This window comes from Mustela erminea, chromosome 1 (assembly GCF_009829155.1).
Source record: "Mustela erminea isolate mMusErm1 chromosome 1, mMusErm1.Pri, whole genome shotgun sequence".
Taxonomy (NCBI): Eukaryota; Metazoa; Chordata; class Mammalia; order Carnivora; family Mustelidae; genus Mustela; species Mustela erminea.
In genome coordinates, this window is record NC_045614.1 from 14,985,720 (window position 1) to 15,006,015 (window position 20,296).

Consider the following 20,296-nt stretch of genomic DNA (forward strand, 5'->3'; position numbering starts at 1 on the left):
TGCTCGCTTCTCAGGGCAGATGCTCCCGAGGCTAAAGATTAATTTGTTGAGAGCGGCGGCAACGGAAAGCGGCCGGGAAAACGTGCCAAAGACGCCGCCGCTGCACACCTGTTGGCTCTTTCGGCTTTTACCTGCGCTCGCGGTCACTCTTGAGCTCTCCGGGAGCGGTCCGTGGAGCTGCGGGAGGCCGAGGCGAGTTGGCGCCAGCGCGGCTGCGCCCGTACGGTGGCCGGAAGGGACCAGAGGTGGTTCTGCCGGTGACAGTCGGGAGCCCCACCCTTTCCCCACGTGGCTGTGAAAACCGGGTGAGAAGCCGGGGCTGCGGAGTTCCCTCGCGCGGGGAGGGGAGTGGGCACCGCGGGGTCGGACTGGTGACTGTGGCGCCGCCCTCGGGGACTTGATTTTGGGGAATGACAGAAGCCGCCAGGGAACAAAATCCCTGTTTCCCTGGCCTCCTCTTTCTTTTCATTCATTTGTTTATTCATTTCTTTTCATTATTCATTCATTCATAACCTATGTACTGAGTGACTGCTGCGTGTCTGACTCCATCCTGGGCAGGGCGGGAAGGTGAACAAAGTTAACTGAGCCCCAGTTGTCCTGGAGGTTAAATTTTAATTGGTGGGGGCGGCAGACAGTAAAAGGAAATAAGGTAAATGGACATGTCGTTCCGGGTAGATACAGTACTCAAAAAGGATGATGCGATAGGAGGGTGGGGCAGCTTTAACCACAGTGGTTATTAAGAGCGTCCCTTGGCTGGCTGGGATGCGCAGGTGAGAAGGTCTAGGTAAGAGACCTAGGTAAGGTCCATGTAGAGAAAGTGCTGGTAGGTAGATTGGATTTTGTTGAGAGGGTTGGGACGCCAGTGCAGGATTTTGAGCAGTGAGGTCTCTGTGATTTCAAGTTTCTCCCTGCCTGCTGAATGGAGAATAGAGGTACAGAGTGTGGCAGGGAGGAACCTGGTGAGACTACCCTTAGGACTGTGCCTGAACCAGGGTGGTTTTGTCGGGTGGAGGAAGATGATAGAGTTCCTGCTATGTCAGGGCACCGTTTTCTCAGTGAGTGGAACCCTGGCTTAGAAAGGAAAACCGGCTGTCATTTGAGGTCTTGCTAACTCCCTTTCTTTCCTCCAGGACACCTTGCTTCTATCATGGGGACTGGTAATGCTGTTTTTCCCCCTTTCCTAACCTGGACTGTTCCCAGGTGGCTCCCAGACGACCATTCCTAGGCATCGTCTTTCTCATGAACTCCAGATACGTACTTTCATTCTGCCACCTAGCCTCGTGCCTAACCTAGGGACCCCTGTAGGACTTGCCGTAGAGGGGGATCCCAGAGCCAGACATTGATCTCCCAAGCACAGGACTGGGCAGAGGAAGGTTCGTGGGGTAGGAGAGCCAAGGCCAGAAAGCACATACAGGTTCTGAGTGGTCAGGGAAGGCACCCAGGAGGAGGAATCTTGGAAGAGCTAGCAGACACTCTGCAGAGAACCCAGGTGGAGGGAAGGCGTTAATGAAGCAAGGCGGCATGATGGCCAGGCCTCTTACTGCTTGTGTGATCTCTGGCAGGTTCTTCCCAGTCTCTGAGCTTCAGATTTCTCATCCATAAAGTAGGCATAATTGACATTCGCCTTTTGGACTGTGTCGCTGTGGTAGTGTGGCCCCTCACTGTTGGCCCACTCAGGTCTGAAGCATGGCTGGGGTGGTGGAAGCATCATTTGGCGGCAGAGTCGGAAACAGAATCCTTCCAACAGCCCCAGCGGGGAAGTTTCTGCCCCTCGAAACTGGTCAGGAACACCCCACACGCATACCAGCCTGGGTGCCTCACTGAGAAGCTCTTTATTGAAACAAAATCCTTATTTTTTTTTTTTTCTTCACCTTTGACCATGGAAATCCTTAGCAACCCCTAAAGGGATCTTGTTCTTCTGGGGCAGAAAGAAGTAGGGGGGTTATCTGCAAGGAAGCAAGGTGAGGTGTGTGATGCCCTTCTGCCTCTCCCCCCAATTAAACTGGTTGAATTACTTCTAGACAGCAAAGGAAAGGAACAACCGCTAATGTTTATTGAGCTCCTACTCTATGCCAAATCCTATTTAAGCACTTTATAGGGATTGTATGCTTGAAATGTCACTACAGTCCTATGAGGTAGATTCTCTCTGTTTATCCCCATGTCACACAAGAGAGAGTTGACCAACAGTGAGGTTAGGTGGAGGGCCTAGGATTCAAGTCGCCACTGCTGGCCCCAGAGCCTGTCCTCCTCCTCCCCCAAAACATCTGCACAAACACAAATGGAGTCTTCACTTCCTGTGCCACCTCCAGAAAGAGAAGCACAGGCTTGAGTGGCCTGTTTCCCATACAGCCCAAATCTGCCCTTGGACTTTTTGCCACATTGCCTTCCTGGCGTCCTAGTACTCCCTGTGCCTTTGTTCCCCTTACATTTTCTGTGATGTACGATTCTTTAACAGACCTGGGACGGAAAAAATAATTGTTTTGAAAGACAGCCTTAGGACAATTGAGAAAGTTGGTCATGGAGTGTCTATTAGAAAATAGTAACATATCGCTGTTAAATATCCTGTGTTAAATTTTCGATGCACATTGAATGTGTGAGAGTGCCCTTTTCTTGGGAGATTCATGCTGACGTCTTTCAGAGGGATTCCTGATTCCTGGAGCGTATTCTCACATGGCACATGTGTGTGCAGGAACACACACTTTCAGAGATTAACTTGGCAAAATGTTAACAACTGGTAAAGTTAGGAGGAAATAGGTGTTCTTTGTACTATTCTTGAAACTCTGTTACAAATTTAAAAAGTGATGTATTTTAACAGAAACTTAATATTACTTCCATAAACAAAGTAGAAATAGCAAAAGAAGCAAAATGAAAGGAGTTGTTAACCCCTGTTAGGCTCTAGGCCTGAGGCCCGTTTCCCACTTTGTTGAAAAGAGAGAGTGGTAAGAGCGCCTGGGGGGCTCAGTCGGTTAAGCAGCCCACTCTTGATCTCAGCTCAGGTCTTGATCTCAGGGTTGTGGGTTCAAGCCCCATGTTGGGCTCCACTCTGGGCATGGAGGCTACTTAAAACAAAAAATAAGTAAATACAATGTACAAAAAATAAAAAGTACACGTTCAGTGCCTCCGTCACCCTAGCTATATTTCAAGTGCTAGAACCCACGTGGACGGCACAGATAGAGAATATCCCATCTTCACAGAAAGTTCTATTGGATCCATTGTCAGATTGGGTTTGAGTTTTTGGCAAGAGGACTTCACAGGTGCATTTCATTCCTGTCTGGAGACAGGTAGTATTGGGTTTCTCTTCTGGCCATGTGAAATCACACAGTGGATGAGGGTACAGTCCCCTCATTGTCACGTTCCCCATCAGGTTCACTCCTCACGGTTTTATGGCCTATGGGGACTGTCATCTAAATCTGGCCTGTTGTGGATAATTGTTGGAATTCATCTACAAAACAGAACTTTTCCTCTTCCTGTCTTTATAATCCGGTAATTAGGAAGTAGGATGAATGCTATATTCTTTATTAGCCAGTTTTCAGCAAAATGAGATGCCTGAGTGGCTCAGTCGGTTAAGTGTCTGCCTTCAGCTCAGGTCATGATCCCGGGGGTCCTGGGATTGAGTCCTGAATCCGGCTCTTTGCTCAGAGGGTAGCCTGCTTCTCCCTCTGCCTGCCATCCCCCCCTTGTTCTTTCTCTCGCTGACAAATAAATAAATAAAATCTTCAACAACAATAACAACAACAACAACCATGAAACAAGGTACATTTGAAGAAAATAATCCAGCTTCTAGTCCTGGCCTCATCCCTCTTTTTCCTACTTCCCCTTATGGTAATTATTTCTATTAGTTTTTGATTTAGCATTCTACTTTATTATAATTAATTTTTATTTTGAAACTTTTGTTGGTATAACAGCATACCATTGTAAGTAGTTTTATTACATAGTTACATATGAAACACCTAAAGTATATAATAAAATGCCATATAATTCTCGTGTTACATATTACGACAAATATGGCATATCATAAATAACACATTATGTAAAATGTGGCATTATAACCGTGTTATTTCATTATGATCATGTAACAACTTACAACCTGTAATATTATTAAACTATTATTTTATTCTTTGTTAACTAAAAGGACATGTATTAACAGTCTCTCTTTCTTAGATAAAATGTCAACTGCTCTCTTCTGCACTTCTAGAGGCTGTGCAGGTGCTGGGGTATCAGCCTTCCCTGTGACCCAGCTTGTAAGACTTTTTCCTGGGAGGTCCTGGGCTTTGGCCCTTGGTCACTCTTCCCTAAGTGATAGCCAGGCTCACGGTTATCATCTCACCCTCCATGAAGCTTTCTTCCTGTCTTGATTTCTCAGTTTGAGAGTGTCTGTCAGGCGGACACCTGCCGCCCCATGAGCAGGAGATGAAGATGTCCGCCAAGCGCATCACCCAGGAGACCTTCGATGCAGCCGTTCGTGAAAACATTGAAGAGTTTGAGATGGGGCCAGAGGAAGCAGTAAAAGAGGCTGTGGAACAATTTGAATCACAAGGTAAGGCACTGTGGCCAGGCCCAGCGCTGGTCTGGTTTTTTGGCCGAAAGTCAGTTCCATTCCCCAGCTCTTAACGTGCGAGAATGATTTCCCACCATGGCTCTGTCTTGCCTCTGGTGGCAGCCCTGGTCCCCACCCTGAGCAGGCTGGCGGCTTCCTCCCACTTTGTTCTTAGCCTCCCTCTACTTGCCTTGACCCCACCCAGACATCTGCAGGGCTGAATCCTTCCAGATGGGTCTCTTTTTTAATTGCCACTTCCTTGAAGAGGCTTTTCCTGACTGCCTCCCAAGAAACAGGGACACCTGCCTCCCTGCCTCACCGACACTCCAGCCTGAGTTCATGGAGGGTTGGTCACCAGCCTGTGGCATTTTCAAAATAGGCTATGGGGGACAGTGGTTAGGAGGGCACTATTTATAGTGGTGTTGCCAGGGTTAGGAGATCCTGCTGGCCATAGCAGGGACCTCCCCAGCCCCACAACAGGCCATGGCTGGGGTTGGCGAGTCACCTGGCAGAGGCAGAGGCAGGGAGCTGGAAATAAATACCCCACCCTCCCACTCCTTTTGATCTGAAGTCCTATTTCCCATTGGCCAAGCCCAGTCAGACTCAAGAGGGCAAGGGTTCAGGGGGTCCAGCTTCAGATATCAGAGGCTGGTGTCCCCAGCACAGAGTGGGATCTAGATACTGGCCAGGGACTGGAGGAGTACCCGCATGTGTGTTGTGCAGTGCAAGCTTCTCCTGGGGGTGTCAGGGAGGGTGGGGGATGCAGCCAGGTTGAAGAACAATGGGAGCCCAAGGGAAAAGGCTGTGGGGGTCCCCTCCCCTCTTAGCCCACCAAGTAGAACATGTCCCTCACTGCAGTGATGACCTGTAGCCTCACGACTGCCCCGCTCCCATTGGCTGGACAGGGCCCAGGGGCAAAGACCACCCTCCCCATATCCTATATCCCTTGTATGAATGTGGCCCTGGTAGGGAGGGGGTTAGGGTGGGTAGCTGAGCAGACCCCCAAAGGCCTCCAGAGTGGGGTGGTTCCAGAAGAAAGGACATGAGTATGTTCTGGAAGGCCTATGGGGATGTTGGCTGTCACTTGTTTCCTAACTCCCCCCCACCCCGGCAGGCGTTGATCTGAGCAACATTATAAAGATGGCACCCAAAGTCTCTGCAGATGGACCCCAGGAACCTACACACGACATCCTGCAGGTAGGTGGGCGTGGCCCATGTGGGCATGGCTGACCTTACACATGTGGTTCCACACACGTCACCATTGAACAGTCTGTTAGGGGCACCTTTCCACTGGTTCCTAAATGACAGATGCCAGTTCTGAAGGGCAGGCACCCAACGTGTACATGGGAGCCCGAGCTTGCAGCCAGGGCTCCCTGAATCCACATTTCAGTGTCCTTTTTGGGATGGACAACACTCAGGTTGTCCCCAGTGTTGGCAGCCTTGGGGGAGAGGGCACCATGGAGGAGTCTTTCAGGAGGACCCTCCGAACCGCTAAGTCTGCTCAAAGATGAATAGGAATTACAGAAAGTGTGCTCCACCACCTGTGGAGCACTGATTATTCAGCAGGACACTATTTAGCCCCTTTAGCACGAAAACTGGCCTGTGAGGTGGGTGTTGTCATCCTTCCTGACTTACTGATGGGCAAACAGAGGCCCAGAGCCTACCCTCACTCTCTAGCACACAGACAAGGAAGTTAAAGATCACAGAGATTATATGCCATCCTTAAGGTCACCTATTAAACAACGATAAGCTGTTGATAAAAAGGCAAAAGGCTGTAGTGTTTATTGAGAACTGACTGTGGAGTCAGTTCTGTGCGAGGCGCTTTCTTTGTGCTGTCTCAGTTGTTCTCTCAAGATCCCTGCAAGGCGGGGATTACTATCCCCATTTTATAGATGGGTAATCCGAAGACAAAAACAATGATTTACCTGACAGCAAGTGAATATGGTGACAAAAGAGGAAGTTGGAGAACACAGCCCTGGGTATGAACCCAGCTCTGCCTAAGGCACCGTGTTTACTTCTCTCTGCTCTCAGGGTCCTCACCATCTCCAGCCTCACAGAGATTTTGAGAAAATTACCTCATTGTTTTGACTTATTTGTTAGTAAGAAATGCATTTGTTGTCTTTGGCAGTTTTTTTATTGGGTTGTTCATCTCGTTCTCATTGATTTGTATGTGCCCTTTACATATGAAGGGTCTCAGTAACAACAGTCTCTAAGAATCACTGAGCACTTCTTAAGCACTCAGCATTGTGCTAAATCCTTAAAACATATTATCTCAATCTGTTGTTAGCCTATTTTGCTGATTAGGAATCTGAGGCTTCCAAAAGATAAATGACTCACTTGTGGTCACAGCCAGTGAAGGGCAGAGCTAGGACCCAGACCCAGGTCCATCTCCCAGGGAAATCAAGCTGGGAACAGCTCTGTTGTTTTCTACCAGCAGTACAGAAAACTCCTTTTGTTTACAACCTTCACTTTTTTATTCTTCTTAATTTGACTTTTAATTTTATTTTTCCATTACTGAAGAAGAATGTGAATATGTTCTTGGCATAAAAGATTCAAGCAGTACTCAAGCATTTATAGCAAAATCTGATAGGCCCTGTCCCCTTCTCTCCCACCAAACCCCTTCTCTCCCTTCCTGTGTGGGAGGCGCCACACGCTTTGGGTTTCATATCCTTCCTTATTCTCACCTTGCAATTGAACCAGCCCCTTCTCTTGCCACGGCAGCATTGACCTCTGCTGCTGCTGCGGCTCCAACCTGTGAAAAATGCTTATCTGTGGGGGAAAAATTCAGCTCTGCTGATGTCTTTTGAAATGAGTCTACCAGAGTCAGGAAGTTTGTTGCACACAAACTTGCAGAAACAAAACCAAAAAGTCTTGAAACACTAAGGAGGAAACAAGCCGGACTGGTTTTATATGCGAGGAGTGTCAGAATCCAAGCCATCAGCCATAGAGAGAATGACCTCCCAGGTTAGTGGACAAAGCCCCCATCATCAGGCCGAGGTGTCACAGGTGGGGCACAGCTGACTCTGCCACCTTCACTTCAGTGACTATCCTCTCCTCAGCCACCCACAGGGTCTGCGGTCTCAGGCAGCACCTAGGGGCGATGAAGACCACTGTCTCAGCCAGCCAGCGCAGAGACTCACCTTCCTGATGCCATCCGGGGCAAGAGGAGATTCCGACAAACTGGATAGAGACTAGTGTGCAGCTTGTGCCCTTTATCTTTTCCTCTCTCACCTGACTAAATCCAGAGTGTTGTAACTCCAGCACTGTGCATCTTAATGGCACTTGGGCCACCGCTTTTCAGGTTTCTTGCCAAGTTCCTGCTCAAATGCTCCATCCTCTGCTTTGGGTTTGTGGTAAAATATTACACAGATTCACCATCTTAACCGTTTCTAAGTGTACATTTCAGTGACACGAAGTACTTTCACACTGTTGTGGAACCATCACCCACCAGCCATTTCCAGGACTTTCTCATCTTCCCAAACTGAAACCCTGTCCCCATGAAACACTAACTTCCTGTTCCCCTCCCCTAGCCCCTGTCACTCAGCATTCTCCTTCCCGCCCCTCTGAATGGGACTTCTCTGGGGACTCCTCTAAGTGCAATCACAGAGTTTGTCCTTTCGTGGCTGGCTTCTTTCGTTCAGCGTAATGTCATCAGGGTTATCCATGTTGGAGCCTGGGTCAGAATTTTGTTCCTTGCTATGGCTGAATAATATTCTATTGCGTGGATGGACCACAGTTTGTTTATCCATTCGTCCGTGGATGGAAAGTTGGGTTGCTTCTAGCTTTCGTCTCCCAGAATTAATGCTGCTGTGAACACGGATATACAGACATTTCTTTAAGACTCCTTTCAGTTCTTCAGGATGTATCCTTGGAAGTGGGATTGCTGGATCACGTGGTAATTGTATATTTACTTTCTTGAGTATTTCCCTAACCACTAGCGATGTGGACCATCTTTTTGTTGCCATAGTGGCCACCAGTATATTTTCTTTGGTGAATGTCCATTCGAGGCACATTCTCTGCTTTAGGCCTATTAATATTCTGTGTCATTGTAACATATCCTCAGTTAAGTCCAGCTCAGGGACAGAGAGCCAACTGGCATCCTTGCCATTCAGAGCAGTGGTGGCCAAATCCCAGCCCTGGGATTGATGGCATCTATAGAGCTGCTCTCCCTAGGGCCAGGGATCAGTGATTTCGTAAGTCCCAGGAGGCTCGGGTTCATCTTGGGCTCATTGCTGAGGCAGATCTGGAGGTCATGGAATTGAATGGCAGCTAGAGTTGGATGCTCTTTTCAGGTCGTTTCCTCTCATTATTACTGTTTTTCCCCCAAAGGCTTTGAGTTGAATTTGGGTAAATCAACAGTGTGTATGGTGTGGTTTCATTTGGCAGATAAACGTTTGTGGAATGGATGGGAGAAACAAACAGGAGACATCTGGTAGGGGCCGGTCTGGCAAAGGTAACTTTCACCTTCCTTGGAGAGGTGGCCACTGGAGGGTATGTCGGTTAGTTGTAGCTGCACAGTAAACAACCCAGAACAACAGCCTTTTCTTGTTCCTTATGGTTTAACTGAGCTCAGCCAGATGGTTCCACGAGTCTTGCTTAGAGAGCCTCTTGCAATGGCAGCTAGGGTTGGAGCATTGACTGTGCCTGCGCTCACGTGTGTGGCTCCATGGAGGGACCCTGAGATAGCTGGGTCTCTCCGTCTCTGTGTGACCTCTGGAGCTCGAAGCTCCTAGAAGCCCATATGTGGAAGCTACCGCGGCTGGACTGCATTTCCACCACAGGCCTAGGTCCCGGGAAGGGGGATCTGACGAGGGGGGGGCACAGGGGCATTGTTGCTATAGAACCTCTTTGGGCTGAGCTGACACTGAAGTCTCTCCCGTGTCCTCTAGGCCCTGGATGACCTGCAGGAGTCCGTGGCCCGCTCTCACCCCCAGGAAGTATCCGCACACCTCACCCGCTTTTTAGAGCAGTGCAAGCAGCATAAGGCGAGCCGCTTCCTGGCAGCCCAGAAGGGGGCCTACCCCATCCTTCTCGCCGCCTGGAAGCTTGCTGTAGCAAGCGACCAGGGCCTCCTGCTCCAGGCCCTCAACGCCCTGTCAGCCCTGACCGATGGCCAGCCCGATCTCCTAGACACCCAGGGCCTGCAGCTGCTGGTGGTCACACTGGCCCAGAATGCTGACGCGGCTGATCTGACATGTTCTGGCATCCGCTGTGTGTGCCATGCCAGCCTGAAGCACGAGCAGAATCGGCAGAGCCTGGTGAAGGCCGGTGTGCTTCCTCTGCTGACGGGTGCCATTACCCGGCATGGCCACTGTGCTGATGTGGTCAGGGAGGCCTGCTGGGCCCTCCGAGTCATGACCTTCGACGATGACATCCGTGTGCCCTTTGGCCATGCCCACGACCATGCCAAGATGATTGTGCAGGAGAATGGAGGCTTGAAGGTACTCATTGAGGCCGCCAAAGGTAGGAGCGGTGTGAGAATGAGAGTTGGGTTTTAGGATGGCTTCAGGTGTGACTGGCTCCAGGCTCCACTTGCCTCTTCTGGCTTACCAACACCCATATGCCAGCCCTAGTGGAATAGTTCCTTACTCTTGGTTGCTCTAGGTGAGTTCCCAGCCAGGTCTCATTGGCCAAGACCAAATCTTGTGCCCATCTCTGGAGCCATTTGAGGAAGGGGCTTGGCTCTGTTCAACCACACAGACTGAGAGTACACGGAAAGGAGAGCTCCCCAAAGGGACAAATAAGGGTGTTTTCCAAAAGTGGGGGAGTGTGTCTGGTTCCCAGTGAAGGTTTACAGTTTGGTTCATACTTAGCCTCAAATTGTTATGCACGTACATGTTCCCAACTGGGATGACCAAGACAAGCCAGCCGTAGGAGACCACAACACTGATGTTCAGACCCGAAATTCCCTGCCCCCATCCATTGTACCCACTAGAAAAGGCCTGACTGTGGTCTGGTGCACAGAAGGTGAAAGAAGAATGAGTTCTTCCCAGCCTGCCTGTAGCTCTGGCCCTATAGCCAGTCTTGTTTGTGGGCCTTTGGCCATCTTCTGGAGAGGCGAGCCTACTACCTCAGTCTCACACCTCTGGAGAAGGTGAAAACAGTCCCGCCATCTGTGAAGTCGAGCTCCTTTTCTGAGGGGGAGTTTACATCTCTCTCGTTTGTTGACAGGAGCTCCTATTAGTCTGGGTTCTGCCAGAGAAGCAGAGCCATTGGGGGGGGGGGTGTTTCAAGGAATTGGCTCATGTGGCCGAGGGGCTGGTGAGTCTGAAATCCACGGAGTAGCTTGGGCAGGAGCCAACACCACCAGAGAGCTCTCTCCTCCAGAGAGCTTCTTCCTCTTCAGGAAGACCTCAGTTTCCCTCTTAAGGCCATGAGCTGACTGGATGAGGCCCAGTCAGACCATCAGGGTTCATCTTGAAGTCAGCTGATCACAGATGTCACCACATCTAGAGAATTCCTCCACCCGGCATTGCTGGGGCTTCACCCTGACCATGGAGACATACCAGCTGACTGTCACAGAGCTTTGTATAAATTAGGGCTGTCCACCCGCCACCCTTCCACTCCCCACCACCCCACCCCCATCTGAGCCTTAGCACAGGCCTCTCCTCCCTAGGGCCTCTGAGCTTTGTCTTCGGCATCTGTGTTCAATTTTACCCAGGTCTGCTCTATCCATATGTCGCTCTACAGTTTCTGGGTTTCCCGTTGCACTTAGAAAGGTCATTCCCACCCCAAGAACATAAAAATAGTCTTGGATGTTTTATTATAGCACTATTATGGTTTTCTTTTTTTAGTTGGGATCATCAGTTGGTCTGGAATTTATCTGGGACACGGTGTGGGGGAGGGCGTGTTTGGCTGTCTTCTGCGGCCAGCAGGGGGCACTCCAGGCCTGGCAGCCCTGGTGTTCAGTGGGGCTCTCCTGGTGTGTGTGGCCTGCCTGCTGGGCAGAAGGGCCCCACTTCCCAGGTGGAACAGGATTTGTACCAGGACTGCTGGCTCCTGGTTCCAAGCTGGGACTGGTTCTCTCCATGTTCTCACCCCAGTGGTCCCTCTCCCTCCCTCCCCACAGCATTCTCTGACAACCCCAGTGTCCTGAGTGAGCTCTGCAGCACCCTATCCCGCCTGGCCGTCCGCAATGAATTCTGCCAGGAGATTGTCGACCTTGGGGGCCTCGGTGTCCTGGTGGCCCTACTGGCCAACTGCAGCGACCACCAGGTGGGTGTCCAGGCCGTCTTAGGGTGTGAAGCACCTTTCACTTGGATTTCTATTTGTCATTTCTCTTGATGCTGCAGGAAGGTTCCACACCTCCCAGTGAACTCTGCCCCCTTGAGCCCCAGCCACCCAGACCAGCCTGAATCAGAACACACTGGCCCTGTCTGCTGACCCTGGAAGCAAAGTGCAATTTTCACTTCTCATTGACCCCTGGGCAGGAAGTTAAGTTTTGGAGGAAAACAAATCCACCCACCCTCTCTTACTGACCTTTAACACCTTCGTATTTTCTACCAGCAGTGGGAGGAATGCCAGTGGGTGTTGGCAGGGGCTGGCCCAGCTCCCAGTTCAGGAGTGTGATGCTTGGGTGAGGCAAATCCTTAGTGCCTCGGTTTCCCCATCCATAAAATGGGGCGGGGCCTCCTATTCATTATTCTTTCATTTAGCAGCCACTTAACCCCCTCTCTACATGCCTGACCTAGGGCGGGAGTACCTCCCTGTCCTGTGGCAGCAATGGTCCTGCTGGCCCCAGCTTCAGCTGGTGATATCAGCCAGTCTCCTTCTGGACACATGGCAGAAAGCTGAATTTGAACCAGCTTAAGCACATGAGGGAATGCATTTTGTTTGTACTCCTGGACAGCCAGGCAGTGGGTGGAGGCTTGGTTTCCCTCCCACTGCTTTCTCTTTTATGGCTCTGCCCCTCAGCAGGGCGGTTAGGAGTCCCGGCAGCGTCTGGTCAGCTGTCCTCAGCTCAGGACCTGGGGACTTAGCTATGGCCAGGGGACCCTATGCTTTGATTCCTGGCCTGAGCCACATGCCTGCCTCTGTGCGTGAGGGGTGGATGTCCAGATTGTCCAGACACCTGGGCTAGGCACAGGTGGGCTAATTCATAGGCTCCACCTCTCTGAGCCTCCCCTGCCCTTACTGGCTCCATGTGTGCCCCAGGGTGGCCCCACCTGTTTTTTGGACCGTGGAACAACAGACTCTCCTCAAGACCACCCCCCCGCACCCTCCACAAACCAGCAACCAAGCAGTTAGTGTCTAGCCCAGCACAGGAGGACGAGCTGGCCAGAGCTGACCCCCACCTCCCCCCATCCCCATAGGACGTTGTAAAGCAAGTGTTGAGTGCCCTGCGGGCCATCGCAGGCAATGATGATGTGAAGGACGCCATTGTCCGAGCTGGCGGGACAGAGTCCATCGTGGCTGCCATGACCCAGCACTTGGCCAGTCCCCAGGTACCTACCCCAGGCAGGCGGCGCACCCGGTGGGGCACAGTGGCTGGAGTCCCAGCTCAGTGTCTGGGTTCACCTGGTGCTCTGCCCCATTTCCTCAAGCAGGGCTAGGGTGGGGCCCGTGAAAGGCCTGCGTTGAGATTATGCCCCCTAAGCGCGTGGTTGAGGTTTTTATCATCCCTGTTATTACTGATCAGATATATATGCAGGCTGGCCGCGGACTCTCCAGGGGAAACTGCAGGGCACTCACCTGGGGAATTAACAGTGGTGGCCACGGAGGGCCATCGGGGTAATGGGCATCTGATTGTCTCCGCTGTCCCCGTGACCCCCACAGGTATGCGAGCAGAGCTGTGCAGCCCTGTGTGTCCTAGCCCTGCGGAAGCCAGAGAACAGCCGGGTCATCATGGAGGGCGGCGGCGCCCTGGTAGCACTGCGGGCCATGAAGGCGCACCCTGCAGAGGCCGGAGTGCAGGTAGGCCTGGGGGCAGGAGGGCGGGGCAGACCCAGGCCCTCCCTGTCCCTGTCCTCATCCCCAGCCTAGCCCACTTCTCTCCAATTCTTCTTCCTTCCCAGCTCCCGAAGGTATCTACTTCCCATCCTTGAGAATGCACCCAGTTCTGCCCTCGGCTGTCTTCCTGCTCCTTTGCTCTTCCAGCATTGATCTTTTCCTCTCCTAACAGTTCCTTCAGAGGGATAGGAAGAGGAGGAGATGGGAGGAGAGCAGGTGGGGATCTTCTGGGACTTCGGGAAGGTTCCTTGCTGTCCGTGGGCTGCTCCTTCATGTTCAGCACGTGGGACCCACAGTCCATACCTTACTGGGGAGTCAGTGAAGCTGAGCAGTAGACGGGGCTGCGTGCGCCCCTGCCTCTTAACCCACACACTTCCTTGTAGTTCCCAGGGCTCTCCCTGCCTCCCTGACTCCCACCTCGAGCACCCTCCCAGCCCAGGGGCCTCCTTGTTGGTCTTCAGACATACCAGACTCTGTCCCACTATGGGTCTTTGCCTCCCTCTTCGGGATGGTGTCTCCTCGGGAACACTGCCCTTGGCTCACCAATCACCTTGCCTACCCCTCACCACCCTGGCTGGGCAGCCTCTCCCACCCCACCTACTTCTCTTCTAATTTCCTAATGGTGGGGTGCTTTGTGGCACCCACACACAGCAGATAAGCAGGGCACAGATGTTGATGAACGTGTGATGATGTAATTGACAGGTGGGCCCTGTGCACAACCCCCTCTTCCCACTGTCTCTCTGCTCTCCTTTCCTGGGCTTCCTACCCAGGCTCTTGCCAGCCACAGGGAAATCTTGCCCTGAGGCTGAGGGTCCCATACCTGAGGGATCAGCCACACCTGCCAAGCACTTGACTGCCCTGAGCATCTGTTTCCTCACCTGGGAGACTGGGGAATTAGCCCTGCTTCCCATGGCGATTGAGAGGATAAAGTGGAGAAATGAATCTAGCCTGATAAGTCACACAGTGTAGGCACCTACTGGACCTTGACCGTGGTCACCTTTGTCTTGTTATGTTATGATGAGGGGGCCCTGAGGTCAGAGTGGACCCCATCCACCGGCACACCACCACTCACCTTCAGTTCTTCCTCCCAGAAACAGGCCTGCATGCTGATCCGTAACCTGGTGGCCCGCAGCCAGGCCTTCTCACAGCCCATCCTGGACCTGGGGGCCGAAGCACTCATCTTGCAGGCCCGTGCTGCCCACCGTGACTGCGAAGATGTGGCCAAGGCTGCCCTTCGGGACCTTGGTTGCCGTGTTGAGCTGCGGGAGCTGTGGACTGGCCAGAAGGGCAACCTGGCGCCGTGACCTCAGGCTCAGTCTGGGCCATGGCTCTGGGTGAGTTATGTGACTCAGGAACAGGAAGAGGTCCATGTCCTGTCACTCTACTCCCCGGATCCCTCTCCCATTCAGTGACAGGTGTTTTCTGATGGCTACCAGGTACGGGGCGGGGGGTGGGAAGGAAGCCATGATGAAGCGTCTACACAGCAGAGAGCAGCCCCTGGGTCCTGGCCTCCTTTCGCCTTGTTCTCCAGGCCAGCTGACCACATTGCTGTGACCCGTCCTGCCCTCCCAACCCCACCCCGTGCCCTTTCCTAGCAGAAGGAGGGCCCTTAGTATTTCTTGGGGGCAAAGTGCTAATTGAAATGTGGGATCCATACTGGCCAGTCTCACAGGAGGGTGGGGACCCTGCTTTGGTTCCTACAAGTCTGTTCTCTCCCCTGCTCGTCTCTTACTTATAATATGGTTTGCAGGTGTCTTGCTCTGCTGGACAGAGAGCAGGGACCAAGCTCTTCTGCCTCCAGGGGTCCCAGGTCAGCCAGTACTGCCCAGTAATAAAAGACTCTGTTAGTTAACAATGGAGGGATCTCTTCCATAGCGCGATGGAGTATGGGTGCTGCCTCCATGGCTTCAGAGAATGGGAGAGGGGCAGATGTCTGGGGAGGCCATGGAGTCGCTGAGGAAAGTAAAGGGGTTTTGAGAACCGCCTGGGATATATGGTCTGCTGGGGCCATGGTTCGTACCTGGGGTCTCGGCCCCACGGCCACTGTTTCTGATTATGTCTCACTGAGCTCTGTGGCCTTCAGCTAGCGACGTATTCTGTCTAAGGCTTGATCTGATCTTCTGTGAAATGGGGATGGGGGGAAATAGAGCCCTCTTCCGTGGCGTGTGCAGGCAGAGCTGGGCATGTGGGAGGCACCTGACCATCTTAGCTTCACCACCTCAGTCACCCTCAAAGGACTGTCCTGTACTCGTCTGCCCGGCTGCTTGAGGTCATTGCTCGCTGGGCGGCTTGGGAAGTCTGCCTCCTTCTTTGAGCCTCAGTTTCCCCATCTGTAGTATGGACATCAGTGTTACTGCCTCAAATACCCACTGTACCTCCAAAGTGTTCTGGGGGTCCCCAAGCAGCTGTGCTTAGCAAACCCCAGCGCCCCTCTGCATTTACACCTGGGGGTCGTGCCGTGGTCACCCGGCAGCTTGTGCATCTCATGTGGCCCAGTCGGGTGGTTAGCTTCAAGAGCTCTGGTGGGCTCCGGGCGCAGTACCCGAACTCTCTTGAAACGCAGTCCACTGCTGGACATACATCTCCCCTAGCTCAAGCAGGACCTGAATTTGGTCCTTAATATCAGCTCAAGCCCCTTCCTAGAAGGCTTCTGGTTTCCATGGCTGGGCGAGTGGCTGGGGTGGGGTGTGGCATCACCCGGGTCCTAGCTCCCCTTGGTGGCAAACTGTTCCCCACTCCTGGCTGGGAGGGCCCTGCCAGCTCTGAGGGGTTGACATGAACCTCTAACCCAGTCACCTCACCCTGACTTCCCCCACTGGGAACACACCCAGCCTGTAGAAGTTTCTTGCACTTGCTCCAGGCTGCCCTGGGGCATACTGCAGGCCCTGTGAGCCTCATATATCATCATCTGTCTCATGGGAGGAGGGTGATGCCAGCCCATTTCTGGGGAAGCCTGAGGTGCCGTTCCTGTAATTCCTGCCCAGGCTCTGCTCTCAATCTGCCCAAGGCTCCCCATTGCCCTCTCCGCAAAACCAACTGTCCTCCAGGCCCCGTCCACCTCCCAACTTCATCTTCCCTACGTTCTCTTTTATTTATTTATTTTAAAAAAGATTTTATTTATTTATTTGACAGACAGATCACAAGTAGGCAGAGAGGCAGGCAGAGAGAGAGGGGGAAGCAGGCTCCCCGCTGAGCAGAGAGCCCGATGTGGGGCTCGATCCCAGGACCCTGAGATCATGACCTGAGCCGAAGGCAGAGGCTCAACCCACTGAGCCACCCAGGTGCCCCCCACCATGTTCTCTCTTAGTTGTCTTTCTAGCCACATCAGCTTCCCCATTTTCGGGCCTTTGCACATGCTGTCCTTACATGGAGCACCTTTTCTCCAGCCCTCCCCATGGCTGCTTCTTCCCTGGCACCAAGTTCTAGCTCACATGTTGCCTCCAGGAGAGATCCCCTGCTGTTGTCCTTCACTGGTGCCTTGGTCCCATCACCTCTTGTGTTGTGTCTCTGATCTCTGAGCCTACCTGAGGTCTCCTTGCTTGTGTGCTTTTGTGTTTATCTGTCCCCTACTGACCAGGAATTGCATGTAAGCAGGCTCCTCTCCCTGCTCTGCTCCAGCTTCCTCTGAATGTTTTTGAATATACACCTAAATAATAAGGGGGTGGTTTGGAGGGAAGGCCTCTGCCCCCACAGCTCTAGTCCTCTCCCGCGACGAGCTCCTGGCCAGCCTTCCTACAGTTGCAGGCCTCTTTGGGGAGGCAGAGCTCTAGCTTCTCCGTCCTTCCCACCTTAGTCTGAAGGAACGGACTTCGTCAGTGAGCATGGCTCAGGGTCTGTTTGGAGGTCCCCACAGTGGGTAGGCACAGAATTGAGGCTGGCCAAACCTGGCTTCCAGTCCCTGCTCTGCCGCCTCAGGTGAACCTCAGCCTCCTCCCCTCCCCTAAAAAAAGGGTAAGTGTGTTGCTATACAGGACCACAGCCCCAGTAAGGTACACAGCCCCTCTCTAAAGAGTGTTTGCCATCTCCGTTGATGACCTGGAAACCAGAGCTGAAGAGGAAACCCCTGCAAGGGAGGGGCCGGCACATTCAGGCTATGTCTCTACTGCTGTGCGCTCTTGGGTGAGTGGCGCAGACTCTCTGAATCTCTGGAAGGCTGGCTGTAACTGCCTTGACACCGGCTGGGCCTGGGTGACATCACTGTTGCATTCAGCAGGTACCCCTCCACCCAGGGAAGGACCCAGCGTCCTGGCTTATGCATACATCTTTGAGAAGAAGGGCCTATGCACACCATTTCTCAGATGAGAAATAGACTCGCTGGCCTTTGAGGGGCCACAGTGGGATGAGAACCCAGCTTGGCCTGCCTCCATGCCCCTCCTTTCTTGCCAGCATTGCTAACCTGACCTTGGGCCAATGGCTCTCTGGCCTCCATTGATTAAGCCCTGTCACTCTGCCCAGGCCTGGCTCAGAGCCATCGTGTCAGATGATTCCAGGGATCCCCAAGACCTAGAGGAGACTGGGGGACAGAGAGACAGTGTCCTGCCTAGAGCCAGCCAGGGTGACATAGAAGAGCTGGGATCCCAGGCACCCTGACCAGGCACAGCTGCAGTGCCCACAGTGGGGGTGTCAGTCGCTGGTGCCAAGGGGCATTACTGGCCATTGTTGGAAGGTGGCAGGGAGGTTGACCGGCGCCAGCATGCTGACAAGCAAAAGAGGCCAGAGCCCAGGCAGTGCCTTTGGCACTCTCAGGAGAGGCAGCCTGGTGCTGGGCTGCTGCCTGACCCTTGCCTCAGTTGGCACTGTCCCTGGGAGTACCGTGAGACCTTCCAGGAGCTTGCTGCCTCCCTCCCAGGACCTGGCAGGTGGGTGCTGTGGGTAGGGACTCCTACATGAATATCTTTCCCTCTTTGGGTGGCAAACCCCACCCATAGTTGGTCTATGTCCACATTCCATGAAGTGCTATTTACAGAAAGGGAAACAGGCCCCGAGAACGGTTTATCTATCACCAACACTCAAAAAGCGCTGGCTGTGGACCAGTGAAGTTGTGAGTTTTTTACTTCCATTCATCTCATTAGTGCTGCCTTCAACCCTGGGAGGTAGTTGGAAAAACTGAAGCAGAGAATTTGAGTCACTTGCCGAAGGTCTGGTGGCCAGCGAGTAAAAAACAGCAGGGATTCAAAGCCAGCCTCTGGCCATTTCAGCAAGGAACACTTGTAGTGTGAGGCTCAGTTTTCTCATGGGCAAAGTAGGTGCTATCGCCTCCCCCCACCATCTGGGAATCACCCAGTAAGGATCTGATACCCATTAGGTGTTCAGCGGACCTCAATGTCCTCTGCTTGTCCAGAGAGCAGAATGGAGATCAGGGTCTGGAAGTTGGCTGGGAAGCAAACCACAGTAGGGAGGTATGGGAGAGAGGCCCAGGTGGGAATATCACGGGAATATCCTGAGTCAGATGGTGGCCTCAGGCTAGTGACATTGACAGTGTGAGCCTCAGTGTTTTCCCCTTCCCTGTCCTTACCGGCAGCCCTTTGAGATGTTGTGGATTAAGCACTAGGCAGGGGATTTGCCCAGCCCTGAAATGTGAACCCTTATTAAGGCCTAGCTTCAGGTTGCTCCTTCCCAGCATTCCCTGGTTCTGAACTTGATCTCCACCAACCCTAGCCGGCACCTAGAGGAAATAAGAGCCAGTATCTGGGAACATTTGTAACCCTTTCTGCCCTCGAGATTAGGAGAGTACATTTGGTGAGTCAGAGAACTGGGTGGACTTGGGGGGAGTGCCAGGGACACAGCGAAGCACTGGATGGCAGGTGTCTTCTCTAAACTGCTGGCATCTGTCTTCAAAGAATCCCATGAACTTCACCTCACAGAGAAGCTGAGGGTCCAATGCTTCCACCAGAAGGTCAAGGCAAGGGCTGAGATATAAGTTCTCCCAGAGGAGCAGCCTAAAGAGTAAAGATCAAGGTGTAGGAATCCCTGTCCTCTGAGGAAACTGATCCACAACCACCTTGCCCAAGGTTATGTCTTGGGCCTATGGCTGGACATGGATTTGGGCCAGTGGCTGGACATGGAATCGGCCCAGATGGCTCAGGGCCCTGGTGGCTCTTCTCTGACACTGCTTTACCCCACTTCCAAAGAGCAGGCTGCTCTAAATTCACCCTTAGATTCAGCCACTTGAAGCACTGTGGGCAAGGAGCTGGACCTCTCTGCACTCTGTTACCGTAAAATGGCCAGTGGTCGCTTTTACCTCATGAGATAGTGGTTAGTTTTCAGTTGATTCACAAAGGCTTATCCGGGAGGAGGCCGGATGGGGCTGCCATTGGATCCCGTAAACGAGAAAGCTTGAAATCAGACAAGTACAATACTTGCGGAAAGCCATAAAGCTCATGGGTAGGGATTCCACCTGTTTCCGCGTCTTCACAACACCCCGGAGCTGCAGAGGACAAGCCTGAGTGACCTCAGAGAGTCTGCCTTAGCGGGGAGTGAAGGAATGTAAAATCATCCAGGAGTCTTTTCAGCTGCGATGGCCCATGTTCACAGCCAGAGTTGGAGGTCCTGCCTCCGCGCTGCGAGGTCCGAGGGCCAGTCTCTTCCACACAGCCTCAGGGTACCCGGCCCGGGGCACCTGAGGCCACCTACCGTCGCCGCGCTCCGGGCCAAACTCTGCACCTTGCGCTCTCCTGCCCAGTCGCGAGGCACACCGCCCACGGCCCCTGCGATCGGCCACAGGGCCTGCCTGTCTTCGGCGTCGCAGCCAATCCTCATCGCCCTCTAGGCTACGCCCTCCGTTCTTCTCGCGCCAACCGCGCCAGCCAC

The 20,296-nt window shown here is 52.8% G+C and overlaps 2 protein-coding genes across 7 annotated transcripts in view; one reads left to right on the forward strand and one right to left on the reverse strand.

The window, feature by feature from the left end:
* The window catches only part of SUGP2 (SURP and G-patch domain containing 2), a 30,697-nt gene extending 30,484 nt beyond the window's left edge, over positions 1-213 (reverse strand). Inside the window, exon 1 of one of the 2 annotated variants that reach the window (XM_032316619.1) lies at positions 132-213. The gene's annotated coding sequence lies outside the window, so the exon portion shown is untranslated. The remainder of the gene's footprint in view (positions 1-131) is intronic. The other variant, XM_032316648.1, reaches the window with a different exon arrangement.
* On the forward strand, positions 202-15,338 carry ARMC6 (armadillo repeat containing 6). 5 transcript variants are annotated; one of them, XM_032316685.1, is made up of 10 exons: positions 202-305; positions 4,364-4,537; positions 5,652-5,734; positions 9,427-10,000; positions 11,607-11,752; positions 12,850-12,981; positions 13,313-13,450; positions 13,552-13,560; positions 13,659-13,702; positions 14,578-14,713. In XM_032316685.1, the coding sequence occupies exons 2-10, from the start codon at positions 4,411-4,413 to the stop codon at positions 14,594-14,596; spliced, it is 1,272 nt and encodes a 423-aa protein (XP_032172576.1). In that variant the 5' UTR covers positions 202-305; positions 4,364-4,410; the 3' UTR covers positions 14,597-14,713. The 5 variants fall into 5 exon arrangements, with proteins under 5 accessions (XP_032172576.1, XP_032172565.1, XP_032172559.1 ...); XM_032316674.1 differs by lacking the exons at positions 13,552-13,560; positions 13,659-13,702 and adding an exon at positions 15,237-15,338 and having other exon boundaries at positions 14,578-14,820; XM_032316668.1 differs by lacking the exons at positions 13,552-13,560; positions 13,659-13,702 and having other exon boundaries at positions 14,578-15,338.
* Positions 15,339-20,296: the final 4,958 nt, after the last annotated feature.

Coding starts and splice junctions, on each gene's coding strand:
- ARMC6 (XM_032316668.1), top strand. CDS start 4,411: ATGAAGATGTCCGCCAAGCGCATCACCCAGGAGACCTTCGATGCAGCC. Junction 12,982..13,312: donor AGCACTTGGCCAGTCCCCAG/GTACCTACCCCA, acceptor TGACCCCCACAG/GTATGCGAGCAGAGCTGTGC. Junction 13,451..14,577: donor CTGCAGAGGCCGGAGTGCAG/GTAGGCCTGGGG, acceptor TCTTCCTCCCAG/AAACAGGCCTGCATGCTGAT.